The sequence below is a fragment of the Tympanuchus pallidicinctus genome, unplaced genomic scaffold (genome assembly GCF_026119805.1).
Source record: "Tympanuchus pallidicinctus isolate F22 unplaced genomic scaffold, pur_lepc_1.0 scaffold1, whole genome shotgun sequence".
In the NCBI taxonomy this organism is placed as follows: Eukaryota; Metazoa; Chordata; class Aves; order Galliformes; family Phasianidae; genus Tympanuchus; species Tympanuchus pallidicinctus.
Genome location: NW_026294618.1, coordinates 47,686,846 through 47,713,825, shown reverse-complemented (window position 1 = coordinate 47,713,825; position 26,980 = coordinate 47,686,846). Strand labels below are relative to the sequence as shown.

At 35.8% G+C, this 26,980-nt stretch overlaps 1 protein-coding gene across 2 annotated transcripts in view; it reads left to right on the top strand.

Moving 5' to 3' along the window:
• MAN1A1 (mannosidase alpha class 1A member 1) overlaps positions 1–26,612 on the top strand; it is a 136,422-nt gene extending 109,810 nt beyond the window's left edge. For both annotated transcript variants that reach the window (XM_052680413.1, XM_052680500.1), the window contains exons 8-12: positions 3,492–3,607; positions 15,605–15,824; positions 16,611–16,783; positions 21,759–21,874; positions 23,107–26,612. In XM_052680413.1, coding sequence (XP_052536373.1) covers positions 3,492–3,607; positions 15,605–15,824; positions 16,611–16,783; positions 21,759–21,874; positions 23,107–23,233 — 752 coding nt within the window. In that variant the 3' untranslated portion in view covers positions 23,234–26,612. The remainder of the gene's footprint in view (positions 1–3,491; positions 3,608–15,604; positions 15,825–16,610; positions 16,784–21,758; positions 21,875–23,106) is intronic.
• The last annotated feature ends 368 nt before the right edge of the window (positions 26,613–26,980 follow it).

The window sequence follows — 26,980 nt, the reverse complement described above, 5'->3', positions numbered from 1 at the left end:
ATAACATTATTTTATTGAAAATTCTTAAGTGTTCTCTAAAGTAGCTGTTTAAGGAAACATTATCATCTCATCTGAATCAAATTTCACACTTTTAGTCAGGTGTGCTCCACTGGAGATTTAAAAAAAAAACAAAAACAAATCACCAACTTTTTGTGCTTAATATCAGCTGTGATTTCTATTGAAGTTCAATGGCAACAAATGAGGAATCAAACTAGAAAGAACGGTCATAGCATTAATTCTCCAGGGATCATTACCAGAGACACCAAAATCAGAAGCATTTGAAGTCTTTGAACTACTGTTCTCTTTTGTGATGACTGAGCCTGTATGCGTTATGCATTGCCTTCTCCACTCTGTATCCCATGTTCAAAGCCAAAGCAATGTGCAGGAATATAGTCTCAGAGACCCTACTACTTTCTGCATTTTTCCTGCTTACTTTCAGTCAGCAATTATCCCACTTATGTTTCCACTCTTAAAGTCATTTACCTTCCTTCTATTATTGAAAGAAAAGTAGTAAGATGCAATATCTTGATCTGAATACACATAAGTAGATGATGTGGTTCTGTTGTTTATCACCGCTGGGGCTGGTTAGACCAAGCTCAGGTAGAAACAGGTAAATAAATGGGGATATTCTTGGATGCAGTAGTTTGCAGTGCCACAGGCCTGTGGCAGCTCAGTGTGTATAACCAGCTAGCGTGTTGGTACTGGCTCTGAGGTCTGTGCTTGCCTGTTGCCCATGTTGGTTTAACATGGCTTTGTAAAATGATAACACTTTCCATTGGAAGTGTTGTTCTAAAGCCATAAGCACTGAGTTTGATCAGAAGACTACCTTCATGCCTTTGTGAGCCTGTGTTCAGCCAACTTCAAATCCTCACTGGCTTCAGTCAACCACAGAAACTCAGCTTTTTGGCACTGGGCTAACCAACAGCTTCCCTAATTTGCATCCAACTCCCTTATTTAGTGCAATAGTATTGAGTGCCTCAAGGCACTGTGGCATTGTGGGTATGGCATTAAGCTTAGTTCTGCAATCATGCAATTATACTTTTGGTGAGCTGAACAAGAGGGGATCTTGCCAGTAGCTGCCACCATTAGTGGCTCTGCCTTATTTGTTTTATAGTAGTCAAATACTGATGCTACCTCACAGCCTTTCACATTTCCCTGTTTTTAATGTAATTGTGTCTTATGTACTCCTCTCTTACATTGAATGCTGGTTTCTGTTGCCATACACAGTAACAATTACAGTTTATACCACCTTTGCTTTGCAATAGCTTGTAGTATTGACATAGAAATTAGCTTCCAGCACATGAAAATGATGAACACAAATGTTGATGCAGGTCAGTCCCTACCATGCTGAAACAGCAAAAGCAAATTTGATCTTTACTTGTTGCATCTCTTCCGATTCTCTTTCAATTGCTTCTGTTTACAGACATTGATTTTTTTCCATAGTAGACCATCAGAATAAAAGACTTGAGAGATATTTTATTTGAGACTGCTTTTCAAGTCTGTTTTCAGTTGATTATAACAGGAAAAGAAAGCCTAGCCCCGTAATTGGTACGAGACAGAAACATTTGCTCTCAAACGTCAAGTGGGGTGGGGGGAGTAGTTTCTGAACATTTCTTCTCTAGTAATGCTGTAACTGTGAAGGGCGCTGCTGGATCACTGCCATTGTTCCTGTAAATTCATTTAGACCTTGTTATTTTGGCAGTAAATTGACAGTGATTTGCTGCAGCATGTGTCAGTTGGATTTGTCTACTACAATAATGTATATAATAACAGGGCTTATTATTGATGAAACTATGCGTGTGCTATTTAGTTTGCAAATGTCAGAGGTTTCTATGGTAATTTATTTAGGAAACTGTAAAGGTCATTGAAATGCTGCTGCTCAAAGATCAGCCTTCCGTCATAGAAAATGTTCTCATTTTTTTAGGGAGCCTCCTTTCCATTTGGATCATGAACGTTTAATTAAATAAATGGTATATTCTTTACAGAAATTTAATATATCTCATTCAGAAGAGGAGGGGGAGAAAAAAAAGCAGCCTATAATCAAGATTTGATGGCACAATGTATTTGTTAGACAAAGGGACAGGATACACTGGGAAAAGTAAATTATTTTTTGTATAGATGGGCAATGGGAGAAAGAAAAAAATAGTTGTAATAAATTTGGAATAGAAAAAAGTCCTAATACAATTTGAACAGAAAAAAAATTCTTATCTTCTGCAGTTACATGGCTTTCCAGTTCAGTAGGCAGAAGGATGCATTCAATGAAGAGAAGATACTAGAGAGTCCCAAAATAAAAAATTCTGTGTTCTTTTGAATTCTACCAGAGGCATAACTCTGAAGTTAAGACCAGTAAGGTATTGGGAAGCTTGAGGTCTGTACTGCTGACTCTCCTGCATCTTGCTTTATGAGCCTGGATTACGCTGAACATGTTCTGCTTTTCTCATGCTCAGAATTTTGTGAAATGACTCATTGACTTGCAGTGCAATATGTGGTATCCACATCTCCATCCTGGATGTCTTGGGTGAAATTGTCAAGCTCCTTCCCTACTGTAAAATTGACAGTTATAAATGATTAGTCCCAGTAAAACACTTTGAAAAACTTTCAGAGAAGACATTATACGTGTTAAGTCCCTTTATGTTACAAGGCAATATCAACTTCAAAAAGGAAACTTCGTGCTCTTGGTTTAACGGAGCTTAAAGAAATACACTCTCTAGCAGTAGTATTTTATGCACTTAGGAGATCTATGCTGAAATCATACTCTGGCCCCTTAAAATTTTGCCAGGAATCTTCTAGAGTCTCTTTGAGAGGAAGCTAGTGCAACTTTATGCAAGCAGCTAAGACCACCAGTAATTATTGTGTGGCTGGTGCAGTGATTTCACTTGTGTTTGCAGTGCCAAGTCCTAAATGGGTCCAATTAAGTAATTACAGTGCTTGTAGTTCTACACTGCTTCATGTAGTAAGCATTGGTCAGAATAAAGCAACATGAGAGCAATAATCTTCTGTACATGTAACAAAGTCTTTTTTTCCTACAGAACCACTGCTGTGTCCTGACAACCATAATAGATATTGAAATAGATATTGAAAAACATAATAGTATTTTTAAGCATAGAGAGAGATTGAAATTTTCAAATACCATAAAATAAATAATAAAATAAATCTGCCTCAGTACTAGGGAACTAAAACGTTTAGGCTTTTTTATGATGTATTTTAAATGACACATCATTTGATAAACAACAAACAAAAGCAAGGGGAAAGTATTTCTCAAATTACACAGCATTTTCTACTTTTGGGTTAATACATCTTTGTATGAGATAGATTACTAAACATGAAATAAATGTTATTCATATAAATTCTTGTTTCTTTTCCATGAACTCCTGTGAAAAAGTCAGCAGTGAGACATCTTTAAATGCATTACTGCGATTAAAAACTGTAATTGTATTTTACTGTCTGTGCTAAAGATGGACTTGCTGTTGAAGTTCTGTATTGCCTTTTAGATCATGTCTCCATTGGAGGGCTTGGGGATAGCTTTTATGAATATTTGCTGAAGGCATGGCTGATGTCAGACAAGACAGATGAAGAAGGCAAGAAAATGTATTATGGCGCTGTTCAGGTAAATGAGAGATTTAAATCTTCCTTGCCATAATAATCTAATCTCTAATAGTCCTAACAATGTGAGAGATTTATGTGTTTGCCACCAGAGTGTGCTTTTTTAAAATGAATTAGTTTTTGGGTTTTTTTTAAGACTTCATCAAATATAAATGGTAGAGGAATGCGTCTACTGAAGGAAGTGGGAGGAGAGTCTTAAAGTATAGCAAATTTTCTTCAACTGAAAAATGGTCATAAAGTATGCAACAGAAATGAATCTAGAAGTAGCTCTCAGGTAGAAGTTCAATATTTCCCTGAATTTTCTCTGTATAGACTCTTTTAATGTCTTTTTTTTTTCTTTTCATATATTCAGAAGCTAATTCCTCTTTTGTGTTACAGCCTCATACTTCAGCCACTACAGTATTTTGACTGTAGTCAAAATAGGGATCAGTGTGTTAGTTAGATAATATTAACAGAAAAACAAATTTTGTTATGCAATGCCTTTTTGTTACAAAAGGCACACATTTACCAACCTCTGTGAAACAGGCAATCATTCAAATTGGATACAGGAGAAAGTTCCCAAAAATCAGAATTGTTGATACTTTTTTTTTTAATGCTTTGTTTTATTTATGTTCCTGCTGGTCTGCAATTTGCTTTGTTATTGATGGTATTTCCTTTAATATGCTGTTTTTGGAGAAATAATATTTTTTTGACGCTGGATTGAAACTTGTGAAGCATTACGTTTAAATCCATATTTACAGGCTTCCCTTGCAGTCTGGGCAAATGACCCATTTTCTCTGTTCTTTGCTTTCATATGTATAAAAAAGAGGATAATATTACTTCTTTTTTCCCATCCTTTCATCTGTTTTGACTGTAAGCTCTCTAGGTCTGGGACTTTTATCTCTTATTAACTGTATGTATGTACAGTGCCTCAGCAGACAAGACTTCAAGATGCCAAGTAATATCTGCTTATTCTTTCATACATCTGGAAATGCAGTCCTTAGAGAAGAGACATAAGTCTCTTTTTACTTCCCACACAGCAGAAATTGGTGGCATTAAAAAATACAGCCCTGACTCACTGGAAGTACTTTTTTCATTAGAGAGAAAAGTCATATGGTGATGATTTGAGGGAGGATGTGATCCCTGCTGGTAGTACATTTGACAACTGAGCATCCTCTGCTAAGAAAATCCTGCCTTTAATTTTGTAAGTGCAGATTTGGATGCAGTCTGCCTCATTTCCACTGATAACTGAGCAAAAGGCGGACTTTAAATTAGATTTCGGTGTATTTGAAGTTATAGTATAAGAACGGTGATATTGTAATAGCTCAGCCATTAGGTTAGCAGCCAAAAAGCAAGAACAAAGTATCTGGTAATACAATATCAATTCCTCTTACTGTGAAAGGCATTTTGAACCACCTCAAAGTCTTCTTTCACTGGTTTAACAACGTCATTTCTTTCTTTTAAATGCATTCTTACACAGAGTAAGTGCTAGTGTACAGACATGTGCAATAAAAAAAGTCCTCTTTTGCTCTTTTTTTGAGTTGCTCTTCTGGAAGATGCTGCAGACCAAATATTGCTAATGCAGTGATATTGTGCATCCTGCTCCCTGTCCCCTAGGGAATGCAGAGGAATGTTTCTGCCCACTACCAATAGGGAGCAAAGGGCAGCCAAGCACTTCCATGGGTGATACTCCTAAAGCTGTTATCTGCCTTCCCTTGCTTCCAGTCTTGATTTTGGATGTGTGGTAAAGACTCAGGGGTCTGGATCACTCCTGAGCAAGGCACGCGGGTGAGGAAGAGGCCTGTATGCTCTTTCCTGGACGATGGAGGAAAGGGCCAGGAGTTTGTTCTGCACAGCTCTTGCAGCCTGCTAGGCTGGCTAGGTGTGTCTGTGTGGGTGTCTGAGCTATGTTTGTATTCTCGACTTTCTGTAGTGCAGTACATCTATATCAAAGCTGAAAGAGTACATGCAGCATGTGGAGGAATAGCTTGATGTTGCAATGTAGCCTGTTCAGATAACAGCATCAGGGCAGTATCATAGAAATTGCAGATTATTTGGGCACCACTGACATGCAAGGTTCTTTACCAGAGTGACTAGGCTATTTTGAAATCCATCCTGAAATTGGCTTTATTGCTATTGATCCTTTACTTACCTAAATTAGCTTTAATTTAAATGTCTGCACAAACTGCAGTCTTTCATGACTAAGCTTCTGCATTTTGGATATTCTGAGTCTGCGTCATATTTTCTCAGATTAATTTCCCTCAATGCTTCCAGCTTCTTTTTAAGACTACACCAAAGGGAATGGCACATTTGTTCCCAGCCATTTGTTCCTGCATATTCCCACCAAGTTCTAAAAGTGTGACATTAGGGCTTGATGCCTAATTCAATATCTCCTGCTCTCCAGAAACCACAAATGAAAATATACAATGAGATACTGTATGGGAACTGCTGAGTCACAGCCTGAACCTCTGATTGATCACCTGAGGCGAGCCATGAGTCAGCCAGAGGAGCACAGCTGAAGGCAATTCACCTGTGCTGCCGGAAGGGGTGGAGCCTGGCTCCTAGACCTATTTAAGAGCTGGCTACCAGTGGGGAAGGATCTCTTCTGAGATCCCTTCTTCTGGTGCTTTCTGTACGTAAGCCTTCCATTTATTCTCCTTATTGTCCTGGTCTATTTTGCCTAACTTCCTTGTGATTATAACATCTTAAATCCATTGATTATACAGATACCAAACTATGCTTAAAAACTTTTTATTTGCCATGAGTGAGGTGTATATTTGGCTGATGCTAATTTGAGAAAAGTTTATTTCTCATGGAAATGGGACAGAGATATTGTTTTGAATACCAGATCACAATCTGAATGCATTTACAAGGCCATCAGAGAGATTCATGAACTCTAGAATTTGCATAGAGACAGGTGTATGTATTTTTACAGTAAGTTATTTTTTTCTTTTGAAAAGTAATACATTATTTTATATGATGTCCTTCACATAATTTAGGAAGGAAAAGATCTTTTTAAGCTAGTTTGAACAGAAAGCATGCAACATCTCTTAGTTATAGAACGTAATCTACTTTGAGGATTTTATTGACCATAAGACAAACTTTCAGTCTTTGCAAGCATCCAGGAAACATTTCTCTCTTTTCAGCTAGCGCAGTTGATCTCTGAAGGACAACTGATTAGGTTTGGTAAAATAATATGATAATTTAGAGCAAAAATGAAACTTCTGGATTCACATCTAGCAACAGCAAGTCATAAGCAACTGCATCAACTCGTCCTCTCTTGAATGCCAGCCCTCATTTTAAAAGTTGAATAGTAATTTTCCCATTACTTTTATTCATATGTTGTTTCACACTCTTCTGGTATCTGTTCCTAATTTTCATATTATATTTTTTCCCGATCGTTGCCTCCAGCTTTCTATACCCTAAGCATTTCTTTTCTTTCTGACACTGCTTTCATCTCCTTCTTAAATGTATTTCTGAATAAGCACCATATCTGAGGGCTCTAAAGGGAGAGGTGCCTCATCTCAGCAGAACTTTATAGAAGAAGGGAGAAACCCTCACCAGCAGCTCCCAAGCTAGTCCAGTTCAGCCAGCAGTGGCCCCATGGTATCAGAAAGGAAAGCAGCTGTGTTCTGCAGAAAAGGTGGTGTACTTTTAGACATTCAGATTTACTAATTTCTTTCACTGGATAACAACTGCTTAGAAGTAATACTGTGACATGGGAAGTAGTTACCTTCTGACAATGTGGAAATAGAAAATGATAAAATAGCTAAAAGTCTAGGTGCTGTGAAACTTGGTCGCAGCCAATTTCTGCTGGATGTCAACAGCACACTCCCGAAATTTAGTCTTCTGCAAGACTGGATTAAGCCATTAAGGAATGTCATAAACTTTTTTGGGTATTGAAGGGGAAAAAAAGCCAATGTTTGCCTCAGAATTTTGAGTATTCAGACAAACTATAGAGGATCTCTTTGGTTTGGGTCTTTGTTTGTTTGTTTTTCTGTCTCAATAACAGTTGAAAGTAACCTTGATATACACTCAGGGAAGCTATGTGAGTAATTTTCATTTATTTACTTATTTTGGGAGTAGTGGTGATGTATTTAATTGTCAACATTAAGCAATGAACATTTTTCAGAACTGTCCAAGAGTTCAGATAAATAAAACAAAGCCACTCAGACTCCTTTCTCATTGAAGTGAGGGACCAAGCAATGTGTTGTTAGCAAAATGAAACATGATAGTAGCAGATACGACCTTTTCATCTCCAGGGTTTCAAGAAGGTATATTTAACTGTGGTGACAGACTGGTGGCTGCTCTGGGTTGATTGCAGTTTCCACTCAGTCACTTAAAGTGATTTGCTTTGCTATTACAGTGATCCTAAAAACTACATAACTGATATGGACAATGATAGAACTGCAACAACTCAGAATAATTTTTCATGCTGAGCAAAGCCAAAAGTACATTAATGAATTGGACATTAACTATTTTAGCACTTCTTGGCACTCAAGAAAATAGAAAATGAGATAAATCTGCATCAGCAGACAGCATGGCTCAATTGGAGCTGATCTGCTCAGTGAAGCAGTAGGGCTGTGGACTCATTTTAGGGAGGGTCTCATTTTGTCTATGACTTAAGTGTATGAAAATGAATAAATGTGTGGATTATTTACATAGTTTGTCAGATGCTCTGTTAAAAATATTTATCATATCGCTGCGCTTAGTGTTCTATGTGTAGTGATACTAAAGCTGCATTATGCAGAAACACGAGATTCGTTATGCTTATGGGGCAAGGACATCCAGAGGACTTGATGCTCCTTTTTCTTTCCTAAGCTAGATTTCCTCTATTGTCAGAAGTATGGGAGGAATTTTGAGACTGTAACAGAAAGCAAAGTTTCTAAAGCCTTAAAAAAGCTTCTGCAGATTTTTATGTTAATGATTTACTTCGAACTATGCAATCTCTGTGTTTGGACTGTAAAAATTACTTTGTTGTTTGTTTGCTTGTTTATGGACTATCATGAGAAGCAGCAAGCTGTACAGTTGTTGAGCTCTTGAAGGAGGATTTTAACCAGAAAAGTCTTGCAAGAGAAATTGTCCCCATTTTGCCTGGGGCTTTGCTCTTGTCATCAGAAAGTCCTGTCATGTCTGAGCAGCTGTATCCTTAGTACTTGCACTGTTTTTCTTTCCTTCCCAAAGGCTAATACAGCAAAAAAGCTTGCCAGGAGGGACAGATATTTATTCTAGAACATTCAGAAAATAGATAATATAAATTTTTGAGAGAAACTTGGAGTCTTGCTTTGATTCATGCTATTCTGTTAATACTGTTTGAAGAATGTGAATAAATCTTGCCTTCTGGTAGCAGGGAACATTAAGTACCTTTAGTGCAAGAGTACTGGTGCTCTTGGAGACACTAATAGGCCTTTACAGACAAAAATATATAAGTAGATGTTCAGGCAAAAGTAAATTATCAGCCTTCCTCTAGAACTTAATCATCTTTTAGAGATCAGATAGATAGGTATCACAGTAGTTAAATGCTTGCCAACTTTTCCATTTTGAAAATGTAGGTATCTCCATTATTTCATTCATATTTCATTTCATATGTGAGCTTGTCTTTGTAGCATGTCAAGTCCAAAAGCAGTAAGTGCTTCACAGTGTTTCTTATGTCAAAATGTTTCTTGCATATAGACTTTAAACAAATGAAAGTTCTTCTGTATTCAGATTTCAGTTTTTGTCTTTGAAAAGCAGAGTTCAGTAAGCAGTTGGAATATCAAGTGGAAACCATACCATTTTTCTTTGCCTGAATCACTTGAATAATGGTAGCAAAGGCTCAAATAATGGTAGCAAAGGCCTATTTTATGCTAGCTTCTTTATCAGTATGCTTTCACATGACCTGTGTCTTGTAATACTTAAGTTCAATACAAAATTTAAGTTAAAAAAAAAAACTTGTGCGATGTGTTTTCTACCATCTTCAAAATGGCAGTAATAATGGAAATTTCAATCTTTTCTCATTGGAATGAGACATAAACTCATTGGAATTTTGGACAAATGATACATTGTATGATCTGTGAAGACTGGTGAAGAAAAGTACCTATTGCATTAAATCAACTCAATACAGAGAAGATGATGAAAGAAACTCAGACTGTAAAACGGACATGTGACATACAAATTCAAACTATGTGAAATCACAGTAATCCTGACCTGCCTGCTTTATGCTGGTTCAAAGCAATAAATTGTACTCATACAGGCCATAAATACTAAAATAAAAAGCAAAAAAAAAAATAAAATTGCCACTTTTGAATTCTTAGAAATACCATGCTGTAGAACTCTCTCTCATGCTCATCGTTGCTTCAAATTGTCAAAATACTGTTTAAGAAGATCCCTAGGGGAAGAAAAATGTATTAAAAGTGTGGACTGAGATAATTTATTGTGCTTTATTGTAAAGAAGCATACAGAGTTGTAATTATCCCCAAGGCAAACATTGTAAGCCCTGGAAGTTGAGGACAAAGATGATATTTTTGAAGTTTCAAATTTATTACTGAAGGGAAATGGATAACTCTGGCTTACAAGAAAATTTTATCTCCAGCTACAGTGACATCTTGAGGTAGGAAAGGAAATGCCTGGGTTTTGTTCTTTAGATAGATGTAGCCGCTGAAGCTCATTGATCATAATAAACCAGTTTTTGTAAGAGGAGAGTTAAAATGTATACATGTTTGAAGAAGCAGAGTGTAAGTTTTCACTGTATTTTGTGGTTTATCATTTGTCATCTCTTTTCCTTATGCAGAGTTGACTTTTTTGTATTGTGTATGTTGAATTTAGTGACTTTCATAGGTACAGGACATTTTTATTGAGAAGCCTGCATCTGTGCCTACACTCTTCTTCCTTGGTGACACGATCCACCATGAGAATACCCTCTACTAACAATAAGCTTGTTGATATTTTTTTCCTTTCTTAATTCACTTGAACACTGAGATTACTTAAGTTATATATCATCCATTTTGCTCTATAAGCAATCCGGTTCTATGTCCTAAACAACTCAAAGGGTAAATGAAGGACTTCTCTCAGTCACAAGAAGGAAGAGGTGAGGAAAAGGCAGTGTGTAAACTGTGTTTTGTCCCTTGCAATCCCTGGACATTAGAAAAGCTGACAGACTAGCATTAGAGAATCCTATTTTCCTGAATCACAAATAGTGCTGGAGACCCCAGGGAGGGCACCAACATACTGAAGAACTGCGTGGGTGAAATGGAAATGGGTAACTAAGAAACAGGGCAGAGGCATAATTTTATAATGTAAACTGACGAGAAAGATGCCAAAAGTAGTACAAGGTACACTTGAGTCACAATACAAAATGTAGAAGGGACTATTAGTGTTTCTAAGTGAATTTTCTAGCACTTTTACAGTTATTGTGTCAGAGAGATAATTTCCCACAAGATGGGGGAAAAAAAAGATGATTTTGGATGCCCCATCCTTAGAGGTGTTCAAGGCCAGATTGGATGGGGCCCTGGGCAGCCTAGTCTAGTATTAAATGGGGAGGTTGGTGATCCTGCATGTGGAAAGGGGGTTGGAGATTCATGATCTTTGAGGTCGCTTCCAACCCTGACAATTCTGTGATTCTGTAATTTAGCTAAAAGCTTAATTGTAGTGAGGACTGTAAGCAGAGCATTGCATAAAAGCATACGAACACAAAAAAATTGCCAGGAACTGAATCAGTCATAAGAGTTAGTCTGGCTAAAAGAGCTTACTCCAAACCACATACCATACAGCCCTTACATGAAGTGAATTTATTTCTTTTAATAGCTGGCAGGCATTTATTTTTTCTTTAGTCTCCCTTCCTTCCTTTCCTTTTTTGTCAAGTATAGTCTGGAGTCAGATTATCTACATCGTTCTTTTTTCTTTTCCAGTCAGTGGCAGGTAACATCCTTTCTTGATCCCTTTGAGAACAAGCATTTGCACCCACTTTTTCTGTGCTGGCTCCTAACAATTAGCCATCAATAATGTATTATCAGCTAATCAAAGATCACATTCTTGTAGCTTTTTGGATTTTTTGCAGATGTTGTCTATTGGTTTATGTTGAGCATATTCATTGCAGGAAAATTAAATAATAGTCTCTATAGTGAAAATATGACAAAACTTTATTCACAAGTAGTGAAACTCAGAAGAGGTTATTTGTAGACAGGCTCTTAGTTATACTAGAGCTGTGCTTAAAATAAATGTATGCCTTTTTGAAATGTGTAGATAATTATGTCAAAACAAAAGTAAATTGATTCTGAGTATGAAATTGAAAATTAATTCTGCCAAATAGAAATTTTCACTTGGGTGGATCCTTATCAAATTAGTACCTAATCTTTTTTTATAATGATTTGTTTTAGCAACTTCAGTTCCTTGCCAGAACTTCACCCACAGCACTGCAGATAGCAATCAGCATTTAGCTATGAGCTCATAAGCCCAAGCTTTTCATCCTACACCTCAAGTTCAGACACTTGTTATATTCCCATTTAAACTGATAGTATTTCTTCCTCATCCTACTACTTTCTTAACTTTGTCTTCAGATTTTTTTTATCCTTAAGCATTTGTCCATTCATTCCAACCGGTGTTTTAACCTTGTTCTCTGGACCTCAAGCTTATTTTAAAAACAAAAATCTTTGTTCAGTCTGTCTTGATGGCACTTAAAAGCTGTGTGAAATTCGCTCTGGAAAAAAAAAAAAATAAAAAAAATTGTTCTGTTTAAAAAGTGCTCACAGATTTAACCTGTAAAAGTATTAAAATGTTTGAATTAAACTGTTTAAAAATTCCAGTGGATGGATATTGAATGGCTGTGGTACACTGGATATAGATTCTGAAGTGATAATTGAAATATTAGTGATTTCTGTTTATTATTTACCTTGAAAACACTGTAATATGCTAATGCATTATAAAAACACTACATTATTCCAGAAGTAGTGCTTTATCAATATTTCAAACTAAATTCTGAAATCCAACCATACTTAAGCTGGATTTGTGAGGGAAAGGGAGGCATTACCATACATCTTAAAGTAAATACTGTCATCTGTACAGTTTATAATTTTGGAGAATACATTAATTGATAGTTATGTTGGGGATTTTATTCTATATGTTGTACTCATGCGGGCTATAGATCTAATAATATATAAATCATTTACATCTTTGAGGCCTTTTAGATATGCTGATCTTTCATAATACTAAATATTTTTTACTATCAAGTTCTTTGAGCACCTCAAGTACTGTGTTCAGTTTTGGGCCCCTCACTACAAGAAAGACATCAAGGCCCTGAAGTGTGTTCAGAGAAGGGCAATGAAAATGGTGAGGGGCTTGGAGCACATATCTTTTGAGGAGAAGCTGAGGGAGCCACTCTAGAGTTCAGACTCTGCAATTAGTCTGAAAATAACAAGGCAATTGAAGAGACCATAATATATAAAACAGCTGCATAATGAAAATAACTTTAAATAAAATGCTTACATTGTAAAGATAACTATAAATAAATATAAGTACTAGTTCTTAATAGGGCTCATTAATAAAATCAGTATAATGTATAATGTTCCCTCCAAAGGATGAACAATATGAAAATTATTTATATTTTGCAACATTTTAATATCAATTAGCTTCAGGTTATTTTTTAATGCTTCTGAAATTGATTTTAAAATTTCTCCAATAGATGTTATCTTCTTCAGTTGACATTTTATCCAGAGATGACAAAAAAAAAAAAGGAAAAGAAAGGAGGGGAACAAAAAACATAATACTGAAGGCTTACTGGTATATCAAAATCCATTTTCATACTAGAATAATAAAGTCTGGTGTGGTTCTAGTACTTCTGAATGCGTATGACCACTGTCATTTCTGTCAGGTACAATAATGCTTCAGTTTGTCTTTCATTAGAGGAAAAAAAAAAGGCAGTATAAGTAAATTTATTTATCAATCAAACTTTAATTTCTTTGTTTTTGTAATAAATTCTTAATCGATTGTTAAGTGACCAACAGCGCTATCAGGCATTAACAGAATTGTTGATTTGATGAGATGGAGAGATACCCTGCTGGCAGGTCTAATGAAGCGTCACTAAATTAAGACTTTTCCGTTTCTGAACTTGATTTTAGATTACTTATCCTTGAGAATGCCTCAGTCGTCTGAAAGCTATTTGCCACAAAACTGTTGTGTGCTCTAGCAATAAGGTATCCTATTGGAGTACACAAACTCTTTTGCAAAAATGTGAGCAACACACAGAAAGGAACTGTAGGAAGTTTTCCATCAGTTTCTACCTTCTCATAAATTTCACCTGTTCATGCACCTGTTCCCTTCGCCTGTTTACGCAGCAGTACATTTTGTAGCAGATTCTATGAACTCTGTTCTACCAGTTCTTTAATTATACATAAAAGTACTTCATACCCAATGAGATAACTAAAAGAAAACACATTTCAAAGAACATTATTTTAAAAAGCTGTACCTAGGTATTCCACTACTAGTTTTCCAACCTGACAGAAAAACTGTTTGATGATGCACTTGACCACTGTTAGTTTCACTTCACCTTAACCCCTGTAATTCTTTCATCTTCCACATTGGAGTATGTTGTTTGAATGTGTAAGGAATACATTTCTCATCCCTTTCCCCTTTGTGTTTAATTCCTCTTTCTATAGGTTGATTTACACAGGGTTTGTTTAAAATACAGAAAACTTCATTATTTACTGATGCTTTAAAATTTAGGTACGTTTTCACTTGGCATCCAATGCTAGAAGTATAAAATCCACAAGGAAACAAAAGAATTGAGTATCTTTCTAAGACAGTAGTGGGCCTGGAGGCAGGCAGAAAACACCCTCACTAAATGCTTTGCACTAGTGTTAGTGGAAAACAAACTATACCTTTTGATGAGGCATTCTTGTGCCCCCCCCAAAAAAGAGCTATGTAGTAAGTAAAATTTGTAGAGTTATTCTGCTGATGCTTCTGATTTACAGCAGATTTTTTCATGCTTATAAAACAACCTTTACAGATGTTTAAATGGGAAGAAATAACTATAATCAATACCTTCTCATTGTTACACATTGCTTTTAATCCTGGCTTTTTTATTAACGGTTCTCTACTGATGCTTTATTAATTTTCTTTCGCTTGTGCGATGCACGCTCAGTACTGTTTCTGGATCTCATGATTTCAATAGAATAAACCAGAACACTGGTGGTTAAACTGAATGTGTGATAGAGATGTTAATTTCCTCTCCACTACCCTTTAATGACAATAACTTAATTTCTGTGTGTTTCTAATTAATGTGCTCCCCTGCATCACTACCATTGTTTTAATTTTGTTCCTCCGAAAACATATGGATGTTTTTCTGGATTTAGTAATTAGTGACCAGACATTGCTATCAGCACACAATTCTAATTCTTTCCCAGAGAGGTGTTTCTTCTGCTTAGTTTTTGGGTTTTTTTTTATTTATTTATTTATTTTCCAGGAAGTCTCAGAGTTTCTGCTCTTGATTATGGAGGAATTCAATCCTGGGGGGAAATTCACTGGTCTTGATTGGGAGTGCCATAAAGTCCCAAAAGCCCAGCATCATTTAGTACACTGACTTAGAATGTTTTGAATGTGAATTTAGACCTGCATATAATACACATAAATTTATATCAATAAACAAATTTGTTCTCAGAGTTCATTTTGGAAATATGGAAGCTAAAGTAATTGCTAATCACCTTTAAAAATGAAATTATCTGAAAGTGTTCAAATTAGGAAGGAGAAGAAAAATATTAAAATGGTATTTTATTTTTTAGGCCTTTTGTATAAGATATACTGTGTAAGTTGCTGAAAGTTGTGGCAGTGTTAATCATCATATCAGTGTATCCTAATCTATGTTGATTTAGCTATACTTTGAATTTGTGCCAGCTCATCCATTTTATCTTATAAGCAAAGGCAACACAGAGAAAAAAAAACAACTGACATATAAAACAGTCTTAAGGTCACTCTGTTATCTGTCTTGGTCTTTCATGCTTTACCGAGTGGTAACTTTTGATGATTAATAGTAATAAACAATGTGCTTCCACAGGCCATAGAGACCCACCTCATTCGAAAATCAAGTAGTGGACTGACATACATCGCTGAGTGGAAGGGTGGACTGCTCGAACACAAGATGGGACATCTGACTTGTTTTGCTGGAGGCATGTTTGCTCTAGGAGCGGATGGAGCACCCAGTGACAAGACAGGCCATCACATTGAGCTTGGTGCTGAAATTGCTAGAACTTGCCATGAATCTTATGATCGTACAAGTAAGTACAGTATCGGAGAGTTTGGTTTTATGAAGGCAGCCATCAGTGTTTAATTCACAGTGGTGAATAAAAGCTGAATCATTGCAAAAACTCTTCATCCTTTTCCTGATAAAATCCTTTTCCTTTGATTCAGAAGTAACTTTAAGAATGGATGCTTTGTTTCATAAGTAATTTCTGTACGTCTGAATTATAGCTACTCACTGTAGTAACTAGCATTACAGCTTTTTTTTCCATGTTACCAATTTCTTCATAGCCAAATATAAGTGAGGGAGGGGATCTGTTTATTTCTGCATCATTAATTATGCTTTATGTGCAAAAAAAATATTCTCAATTCTATTGGTACAATATTGCAAACAAAGGATTGCACAGAGAAAGTGAATCTCTATGCAGGAAATTTCTTCGGATTCTTTCTTCTTATAAAAATAACCCTGGCAGCATTTCAGATCCTAGAATGTATTATCAAGTTTAACAGAGAAAAGTGAATATCCTCGTCTTTTAAGGAAAACCGAATATGTTGCTAATTATATAAAATTGCTCAGAATGCAAATGTTAACATCGCTGTTCAAACTGGATCTGCTGTTTAAGGCATTGATAAAAAATAGCTCTTGAGCACTGTGAATTATTTGCAAAATATTAGAAAAAGAAGCTGCTGTAGTATCTGTCAAAAATTATAAACATTTTAGGTAGCATGCCTTGTGTGGTATGAAATTATAGTTAATTTGGCAGCTTACATGATTTGAAACCTTTGAATGCCTTTACTTTAGCATATGTTTTTATATTGGGTAGGTATGAAACTGGGGCCAGAAGCGTTCAGATTTGATGGTGGAGTTGAGGCCATTGCTACAAGACAAAATGAAAAATACTACATCCTACGACCTGAAGTCATAGAGACCTACATGTACATGTGGCGACTTACTCATGACCCAAAGTACAGGCAGTGGGCATGGGAAGCTGTAGAGGTAATGTTCTAGAGGATTCTTTTCTTACTAAATTCTAGTATCTTGTTATGTGAGCTATCAAACAAAATCTGGATTTTACTTAGCAGTTGAAGAGTAAGTAATCATTTTAAATCAGTAATATCAACTCACATTTCCAGAGATTTACTAAATGAAATAAGATAATTTTGATTGACTCATCTCCTGTTGGTATTTTATACCTGAAAAATAGCTTGCGATTTTTCTTTATTAAATGTTTCCCTGATCAAAGTCATATTTGAATGTTCTGCTCAAAATGCTGAGTGTTGCTGCATGTGAACGGAAAGTGAAAATATGACGTATTTGAGTCCTGGACATGGAAATAAGTTCTATGAAGTGTATTTTCTATAGTATAGGGATGGGATCAGGAAAGCCAAGATGCAGATGGAATTGAACTTGGTGAGGAACGTGAAAAACAGCAAGAAGAGATTCTTTAGATACACTGGGCAAAAAAGACAGGCAAAGGAGATTGTATCCCATCTAAGAAATGGGAAGTGAGAGCTGGCCTCCTCAGACTTGGAGAAGGCTGAGGCAGTTAAGGAGTTCTTTGCCTTGTTCTTCATGGCCAGTCTGGCTTCTCATGCCTTTTGTATTCTTTAATCAATCTTACTGTTGGACGTGAATACCATAGGAGTTACCTTATTTGGTCTCCAGGCATGGGCTTGCATTATGCTTCCAGAGTTCACTTATTTTCTTCTCACATTGATGTTGCACTTCTTAAAGGATCTGCCTGTCACTCTTTGTCTGAGATTAAGTGGACTGAGACCTTATGAGAAGATTAAGGAGGCTAAAGAGTACTAATTTTGTGGCTCTATATTCTAAAGAAAAATACAAAGAAAGAAATCAAAACTTTTTGCAGTGTTTTCTTACCAATGACCCCTGAGTCCTTTGCAGACCTTGGGATTTTAAAACCATTCTGTTTGTCAGTTTGTCCAACACATCTTTCTTCTAGGAATTTATGATTGTAACTCTTCAGAATGGCCTTCTAGTAGACATGGAAGCTTGCTCTACAGTCAGGAAAGAATACATTGACTTGTTGCACAATTACCTGTCCCTGTGAGACCGTACTAGAGAGCTATTACTGCATTACAATTCCATGTACCTGGCTGCAACATGACATCTGCAGCTACCTGGGTCCCCATACAGCAACAAAAATCTGTAATTGTACTCCATATTCACTCTTTGCGATACTGAATGTATCTCAAATTTGTGCAAAAAGAGCATTTCAATTTTGGTTATTAGATACTGTTGAGGAATAAAATACGTGACAAAATCAGCTCTCCATAGTGAAACCATACTAATTTCCAACTCTATTCCTTGCATATTCTGTGCAATTCTATATCTGCAGTCAACACTCTATTTAGCTAGGTAGGGTGTAGATTTAGGACGACGTGTTTACTATCTTCAGGTGTTAGCTGTATATGTCTTTAAATGACATGTTGCTGAGTTACTGATTCCAAATCTCTTTTTTTTTCTCCTCCCCAAAAGCCTCTACTATAGAGTGCTGTTCCCATACTTCCTTCTTTCCTAACACCATCCATATGCTTACATTTTCGTACTGGATTCTTCCCAGACAGATTATAATTGAAATGTTTAAAATCACTGTTTATGGAAGTCATCCCACTAGGCTTCAGCAGTGCCAAGTGTACAGTGTTCCTTCTCCACATGCTTTTCCTGACTCATTGTTGCTGCCCACAATGTTAATATTGTTATAAACAATTACAATGTTTTCCTTATTATTATTCTTTACCCTGATTCAGTTTATTTGTGTTTATTTCAAGTTTGTATACTTATTTACCTTCTTATTGATCTCCCTATGTTCCTTGTTTAACATTCTTGTGGCTACTTTAGTCTAGCTCTAAAGTAATGGTTTAGAGCCCATCTATGGCAAATGCAGCTGGTTTCATTCTGTGCAGGCCCATCTTCCATTGTCTTAATGTACAGCTGCGTGTTTCACAAAAACAGATCTTGCAGAAGCTATACAGCCATCTGTAGGTTTCAAATATTTTCTTTTTCTCTTTGATGTTTCTAGCTCATACAGCTCCACTTCATGTTGCTTTTTTTTTTTTTTTTGTTCCAGCATGTGTCATGATAGTTTACCACAACTACTTCACAAGTCCATAGAATTACTAAGGTTAGAAGAGACCTCCAGTGATCACCCAGTCCAACTATCCATCTACCACTAGTATTTCCCCACTAAATCATTTGTGTAGCATCTAAATGTTTCTTGAACACCTTCAGTTCTGCTCACTCTTGCACCAGAGAACACATCACTCCATTCTTGTGTTCCCTACCCACTGAATATGGGAATTCCAGTTACCAGCACTGTTTTCATTAAGAGAAAGCAGAGACCTAAAAAAAAAAAAGAAAAAAAAAAGAAAAAGAAAAAAGAAAAAAAGGAGGGGTGACAATCAGTCCATTTGCTGTAGTCTGAAAATGCTGAGTTTTAGGTATTTCATGTCCTTTTTCAACTCATGACACTGACAGTAATAATTCATGTTTGTTTTCTAGTCCCCATGCAGTAAGAGGCTTCACCTGTGCCATGATCATGAACTGTTAAACTCTACAACACAGAATACATCTATTTTTTTCATTCTCTAACTTTCATAGTCTGAAAAAAACACTCTTGTCTCTCCAATTTTTTTATGTACTCTGGAGGCTTGCTTTCCTGCCTCAGTTTGTCCAAGATTGTTTTGTATGTACTTCAGTTTCTGGAGAAAATGCAATGATGACCAATAGCAAAATCCACTTCTACTGAGTCAGAAAGATTTTATCAGCTTAGCTCATGAATGTCTCCCTTTCTGCATTATAATTATGGCACGTTTTGAATTCATAGCACTTCCTTTGTTTTTTTCTTTTATGAGACTTTGAGACTGACAGCTGGTTCCCACTTTATTTATGTTTTCCATTACTAGCATAACTGAAATGAGCCACTCTCATTTTCCAAGGTCTACTAATTTAAAATGTGTTAAGTCAATTCTCCTCACCTACCACTGATGCACTGTAAGTATGAATGTCACTATTCTGAAATGGAAGACACAGGAGCAAAAGGACATTCCTGCCAGATAAAGAGTGATTACAACAAATATATTTTTTGTGCTGCTAATACCAGATGTTAACGTATTTTTCCCATTAGTGTAGTGCAAAGTAGCTTTCAGGGGTAAGATGATCCACATTTGCACAAAGCAGATACCACCAAAGGGCCAAAATGGTGCAAGTTAATCTCTTATTTTTTGTCACAGCAGTGTATTCAGTTGTGTGTATGGTATCTCTCTACAATTAACTCTGGTGATCCTCATGAGGAAAGCTCTAACTACATGTTAGAGCATATAAACTCCAAAAAGTAATTTGTTTTATTTTGCTTCACCCTGATTAGAATGCAGATGCTTCCTTGAATGCTAGCTTTATCCTTCAAGTTCTCCTTCTGCTGTGCCACAGAAAACATAATCTTGTGTTTGACATTGAAAATCCGGGCACAGATTCAGCATTTTGAATTCATTGCAGGTTCAAGTAGATGAGAGAAAAGGAATACCAACCAGGGGAAATTACTTGTTTAAACTTAAGTATATTTGTCACTTAGTAAAACTGTCCAGGAAAATTAAGGAACCTAAACACACAGAGAGAAGAAAAATAGGCCTGTTATATTTTAAAGGGTCTCTTCTGGAGAAAAATGTCTTTTAAATGTACAATAGGCAGCTTACTCTCAGTGAAAGCTATAGAGAGCCTGACGTGCAAGCTAAATATATGCAGATAGCTAACCATACCTCCAGCATCGAGGAAATACAGGATATCTACTCACAGCAAGACACAGATCTTGAACAGCTTTTAGAGCAGGCGGAGGTGATAGATACTTCAGTAATCATTAGTGACGTTTAGTCCCATCTTTCATCAGAAAACACTTATTCTGCCTGCTTGCTTGTTTTCGGGTGTGTCCTTCTGCCTTTTCATTAGTTTTTGCTATATGTGATTTGAAATACAGAGCAGAATTTTCACGAAGAAAATCTATACATCTCATAGTCACTTCAGTGATATTTGTAATAAATTCAGAAATGGAGGAACTAGCTGTCTAATGGGATTAGAGCCTTTCATATCCTTCTCAGGGTTTTGATGAAGCTCCAGGTATTTCTGCTTGTTACTCCCATGCCTATTTTCACAGTGAGCACTATGTTGCAGAGGAGGGTGGTCCTGAATAGTCAGCCATCATGTTTACTGTCATTTTCCTTGTGAGAAATTATTTAGAGGTAAAGACTATTTGGACCTGCTTTTGAATAATGAGTTGGTAAATTAAATCATTGTAGATTCTCTCCAGGATATTTACATTGTCTAGTCACATAGCTTTCTGCCTAAAAGATTTTTTCAGAAAGGTTATAGGACCTAAAGCAGAAAGAAATACAGTCATAGCCCAATATCAGATGTTTCCCTATCAAAAATGAAATAATTGAAAAAGAAAAACTGAAAAACCCTTAAGAACTTACACAAGAAATGGACAGTTGGCTTCCCCTTTGCAAAACTAAGGAAAAGAAAGGCAAAGAAAAGACTGATCTTAATCATAGCATTCAATTCTATCACAGTAAGTTGTAAGCAGTAAAATACGACCAGGAAAGGTGTCTTAAAGGATCTCTGAATGCTGTACAGACAAGCCTATGACAGAGAAGGTATGCTAGCAAAAATAGAAAAAAGAAAACAATGAATAGTATACATTTCCCTCTGAAAACTAGCTTGTATTTACTTCGTTTATGAATTTATCATTTTGATTCTCTTTAATGTAAAACTACATGTGTGTTTTAAAGAGATTTCTGTTCGGAGCTCTATCCAATTTTAGCTCTTGATCAAATAAAAATTGTCAGAAACTCATGGTAGTTACAGTGTTATTTTCAAACAATCAAAAAATGACAGATTATTCATATTATTAAACATCTTGTCTTTTTTTTTTTTTTTTTTTCCCCTCACCTGTCTTTAGGCACTGGAAAAACACTGCAGAGTAGATGGTGGCTATTCTGGCATTAGAGATGTTTATAGTAATCATGAAAGCCATGACGATGTGCAGCAAAGTTTCTTCCTTTCGGAGACACTCAAGTAAGTTAAGAAAGTTGCTTTCATTAATATCAAGTAGTTCCGTGTATCATCTCTACAGACAAGTATTTATCATTAGTACCCTTGACATTCTTGTACAAAATCTGACTGAAACAGTAGGGCTTTTCTTAGGTGACAGGAAGCCAAATTGCCTTTTTTTCCCCTCTTCTATGTCAGTAAAGTAAATTCTATGACTCTTGAAAATTATCTTTATTTCTGTTAAAGAAACTCAGTAGCGTTTGGTGACAAATTACATCTACAAGCATTGATAGTTTCTAGTTACATATGCCAACACTAGGGAAACAAATTGAGAACACAGAGGACGTAAGAAGCATATATCACTTTCCATTTTAAATCTGCAGAGTGAGGGGGGAAAAAAAAGCGAAGCTGCATGGTAAGCTCACGCATCTTGTTAAGAGAAAAAAAGTAAAAGTCTTTATTATATACCACTGTCTCCAAAATTGTTAATGGAGTGAATGAAGTTTTATTTAGGTGATCTCCAGAGGTCTCTTCCAACTTCTATGCTTCTGTGAAAAGCCTTCACGGAATGATGGTGTTTCAGAATAAATTTTCATTTAGTAAGGAGAGTTTCACCCCTAAGTTGTCTTTACTAATCACGTTAAAGAAGCTACTACCCTGTACCATTATACTAAATAAAAGATTTATTTATTTATTTATTTATTTATTTTGATTTACTGCTGGCTTTAATAGACCCTATCTCAATAAATGTCTATCCAATCTTTTGGTCCTAGTGCTAGGACTTAGCTTTTATTCTTCAGAATTCCTAGGCCAGATGTTTCTCTCAAAAGTAATATAGCATTGGATTATAGTATTTCCATTACTTCACCTTGATAAATTGAATATTCAGGAGGAAAATATATATACATAATGGTTATATACAATCAAAACAGTACGTAATAACATTACAAAGGATAAAGTGGAAGTGAGATAAAGTAGTATTCAACCTTGATGGCCTAAACTTATTTTTCCTCTATCAAAATAGAGGAGTTGGGCTGTTGGTCTCCACTTGTTATTGCCCTTGACTTCAACCTGAGTGGAGTAGCTTTGTGCTAAACTTTATTATGCTAGAACTTAATATTTTTTGTTTTGTCAGTGGTTTCCACTGATAGATTCATCTACGGAAATCAGGCATTCATGTTCTCTTGAAAATGATTGTTGTTCCACTCTCTTGATATAGTCATAATTAGTGCTTTTTTTTTTTTTTTTCTTGCCAGATACTTATATTTGCTATTTTCTGACGATGATCTTCTTCCATTTGAGCACTGGGTCTTCAACACGGAGGCTCATCCCTTCCCTATTCTTCGCAAAGAGGATGGGAGTAAAGAAGAAAAAGAAAAATAGATCGAGTTTTAACTTGTTTCATTCCTTATGTTTGTTTCCTGGACTTGGGCATGTGATTTGATTTTAAATCCTTGAGTTAAATTTGTAAATTGAATGTTTTGCAGTCTGTTTTCTTTAACAGTAAATATTTATGAATGGACCCAAACTCATAAAACTTCAGTCATCAGCTGAACCACTTTTTAGAAGAGAAATACATCTGTCCAGATTTTGTTAGTCTGCAGTGTAATCTTGGCCAAAAGAGCAGAGGGTCTGCATGTTACTAGTTTCCAGTTATACTTTTAATTTGACTGCAAAATTTTTTCTCCTCCATGAGGAGATGTCTGCTTTAAGCTGTAATATTTTGCCATGTTGCAAAAAGCCATATTGAATTAAGTATATAAAGAGCTTTTTTCTTTTTCTTTTTTTGTTCTATGTTAATTTGTTTTGTGTGTCATCCAAGACAAATATTGTGACTGTGACAGCCTCTTCTTATGCGGGTCTATCATTAAAGTAAATTATCTGATGTATTTCATTGTCAGTGAAGTCTACATAGGAATATTTTCATCTCATGCAGACACAACTCTGAAACTGCAGTATGTGTTGGAGTTAGTCTCAACTAGATTTATGAGTTTAGCACATTAGTTAGCACACTAGTTTTTCAAGTGTTCATTAGAATATTCCTGTAGAGTAAATAATTTCTTCCCGATTCCAAGTGGAGTTATCCTGATGCCTTTAGTCAGGTCAATATAGAGTAAAAGTAAGATAATCATTTCTTATTAGGAAAAGGAGTCTCGCCATCTTTATGTTTTTAATCCAATGGCTTTCATTTTTTTAGATGGTAAAAAGACAAAACTATTCAATGAATTTATCATTGAAGTTGAGCTGAGAATTATGCCAGAGACAATTTGGTTTTCTGTGACTTTCTCAAGCACTCAGACTGGTTCAAACTCAACACTAGTCTTTGTACTTTATTGTCACAAAGCAATTTAATGTATCTTTATGAATAAAATCAGGTATTCAGATGCCTTGAAGAAAATTCGTCTCTTTCAGAGAGGAAATTATCCAGCATAGAATTAAAACTCTGAAAGCATCTACTCTGGATTCTGTAAGTGTCAGAAATGCAATATGTTGTAAAATAGTCCTTAGATTAGAAGCTTAGTTTACTGAGAAAGGTAACAGTTTTGCCAAAAATGTTTTACTTTGTGGTATCACCAAAGGAAAAAGAATCAGGCACAATTAATTCTTTCTTTTACTTAAATGTAGCTTGCAATGTCTTACATTGTTTTGAAGTCTACAAATGTTTTCACTCAGTGAAAGGATGAATTTTATACATTTTGAGTAGAGTACAACACCTGGCTTCCCGTTCTGAGAAAGTGCATTATGAACTGATTTGACTGCAACAAAACAAATGGTTCTAGTCAGTTATCTATTTTAAACCTTGTAAGCTGTCTATCACACATATCCAGGGTAGCTAATCAGAGCTGAGGAAACATGGTTGTTTAGGCATTACAGAGTACATTTTACTACTTTTTTCTCTACTGATAGAGGTTTGCAGAATAGGCTTTACTTATGTGGAAGCCAAAAGCAAAGATAACATTACATTTTTATATGTATTGGAGGCTGACCCATGAACTTTACCCTCCAGAGTGTTTAAGACATCACTGCCTATGTGGTCCACTGCAGGCATAGAAGACAAAGTCTGCCATGTGAGCTGCAAAAGACATTTCTACAGGGGGCAAGGCAAGAGTATCTCCAGTGACACTGATTCTTCTTTCAAAGGCCTGGCAGAGCTGTGCAGTCATACATGAAAGTTAACAGAAGGACTCCACTGAGCCTCTGCGACCCAGGGCAGGGAGAATGAGTATAAAAATATATACAGCTGCCTGATATAAAGCCTATTTGAATGGAATCTGCAAGTTGGCTTGAGATTTTTTGCTCTTGTACAAAAGTATTATATTATTAAATATGGATTCTCTCATGTCTCGGTAACAGCGTGAAAGTAAGTGAAGAAGGAATTCTTGGCCCTCCTCTGTTGAAAAGTGGAATTCCTGCTTATGTTGGTAATCCAAAATTTGTAACTGTGAAGTACTGGAGTATTTCATTGTATTGCTTCAGAAACTGTATTTATAAAGGAGCTTTTTTTCCCCCCAGCAACTGACAAATGATAGCTATCTCTCTACGTACACAATTATCTTCCCTCTTAAAAAAAGAAAAAAATATATACCTTTGTCTTATTTATCTTTATTACGTCACCTGCTGCTGCCTACCACACGATAGCACAGGTGCTGCTATGGCCTCGTATCAGTTAAATGACTTCAATAACTCAGACAAAAGGAATCTTTGAGAAATGTGTTTTGTAAGCCTCTTTTTACATGTTTTTCTTAACAATAGTATGCTTCCCCCCAGATGTGTCCAGTGATCTTGTGTTTATTTAATAAGCTTCAGAGAAACAATGGAGAGCCTGATAAGCTCTTCTTGTTTCAAAAAGCAGGCAAACACAAAACTGTTGTATGCATTGGGTCCTATGTGCTTAAATACATGTCAGAACTGTTTACTTGTAATACAGATGTTCAGTATGAATATTTTTTAGTGTGATAGTTACGATGAGTTGAAAGAGCACAAATTTGATGTGACTGGTATTGGTATTCAGGTTGTATGTACAAACTGCACTATACTGTACTTTTTGTAAACAAATGTAAGTAGACGAGAAGATTGTACAACGTGTAGATCTGCCAACTGTAAGAAAACTTTTCATAAAATGAGAATATATTTATTTTATTTTTATTTTTTTTTTAATAACCCCAAAACACCAAAGCTAGTGTGATCATTTTGAAACAGTCACTACTTACCAGCCGTTGTTAGATTGCTGAGATAACATTCATTTCCCATTCACTTAACTAGCTGTGTGAAACTGGCTAGCAATGGTTGCTTTGTGTCCCCACTCATTCATAAGACCAAAAAAAAATTGCATTATAGAGAGGTAGAATTTTTGTGTAAACATACTTGCCTATCCTCTTTCCACTTCTCTGTAGCAAAATAACACATTTAAATCTGCATATGTTAAGTCCTAAGAAATAAATCATTTTAAAAGGCAACCATACTGTTTCATGGGGGAAAAAAAAAATGTTCTAATCATTTGTGAAATATGTATTGCATATTTGTTGACTGTACACAGATTTTTGCAATGTCCTATGGCTCACTGTTTCTATGGTGACTTCATCATACATATTTTCCATTTCTGAGACATTTAAATTGGTTTTGATTTGTGCATATTCCATTTAGTCTTCTCATCTTTATATAAATCCTGAAATTATGAAATACATAATAGATCAAGATGCTTAATTTTTAAGAACTTATATTTGTAAAAATTTCTCTATTGTGAATAAAGTCTTTTAATATATCTGTTCAACTTGTTCTAATTTTTCCTAGGTACACTGCAGAAGTAACTGCAGTAACCTGCTGCATAGCCTGGTTTGGCTGCTGTACTCATAAATTTTTATCAGCAGATTGGTTACACGCAGATTAGTACTCTGTATTTGTTTGGATTCTTTTGTTAATACTCAATTAATTTTAGCTCATAAAATCACTGCCACAAAAATCAGTTCCTAGAATTCAAAGAAATCTGTTCTCCCAAATGTATTTTGCTAGAAAGTAATGAAAGTGGGAAGCTTGGAAGTCAGACAGTAAGCAAAGCAAAGTGAAGGTCAGTCACTCAAATTCACATTGCAAAGTGCCATTTAGAAATGCCATTTAGAAACAAGCACTTGG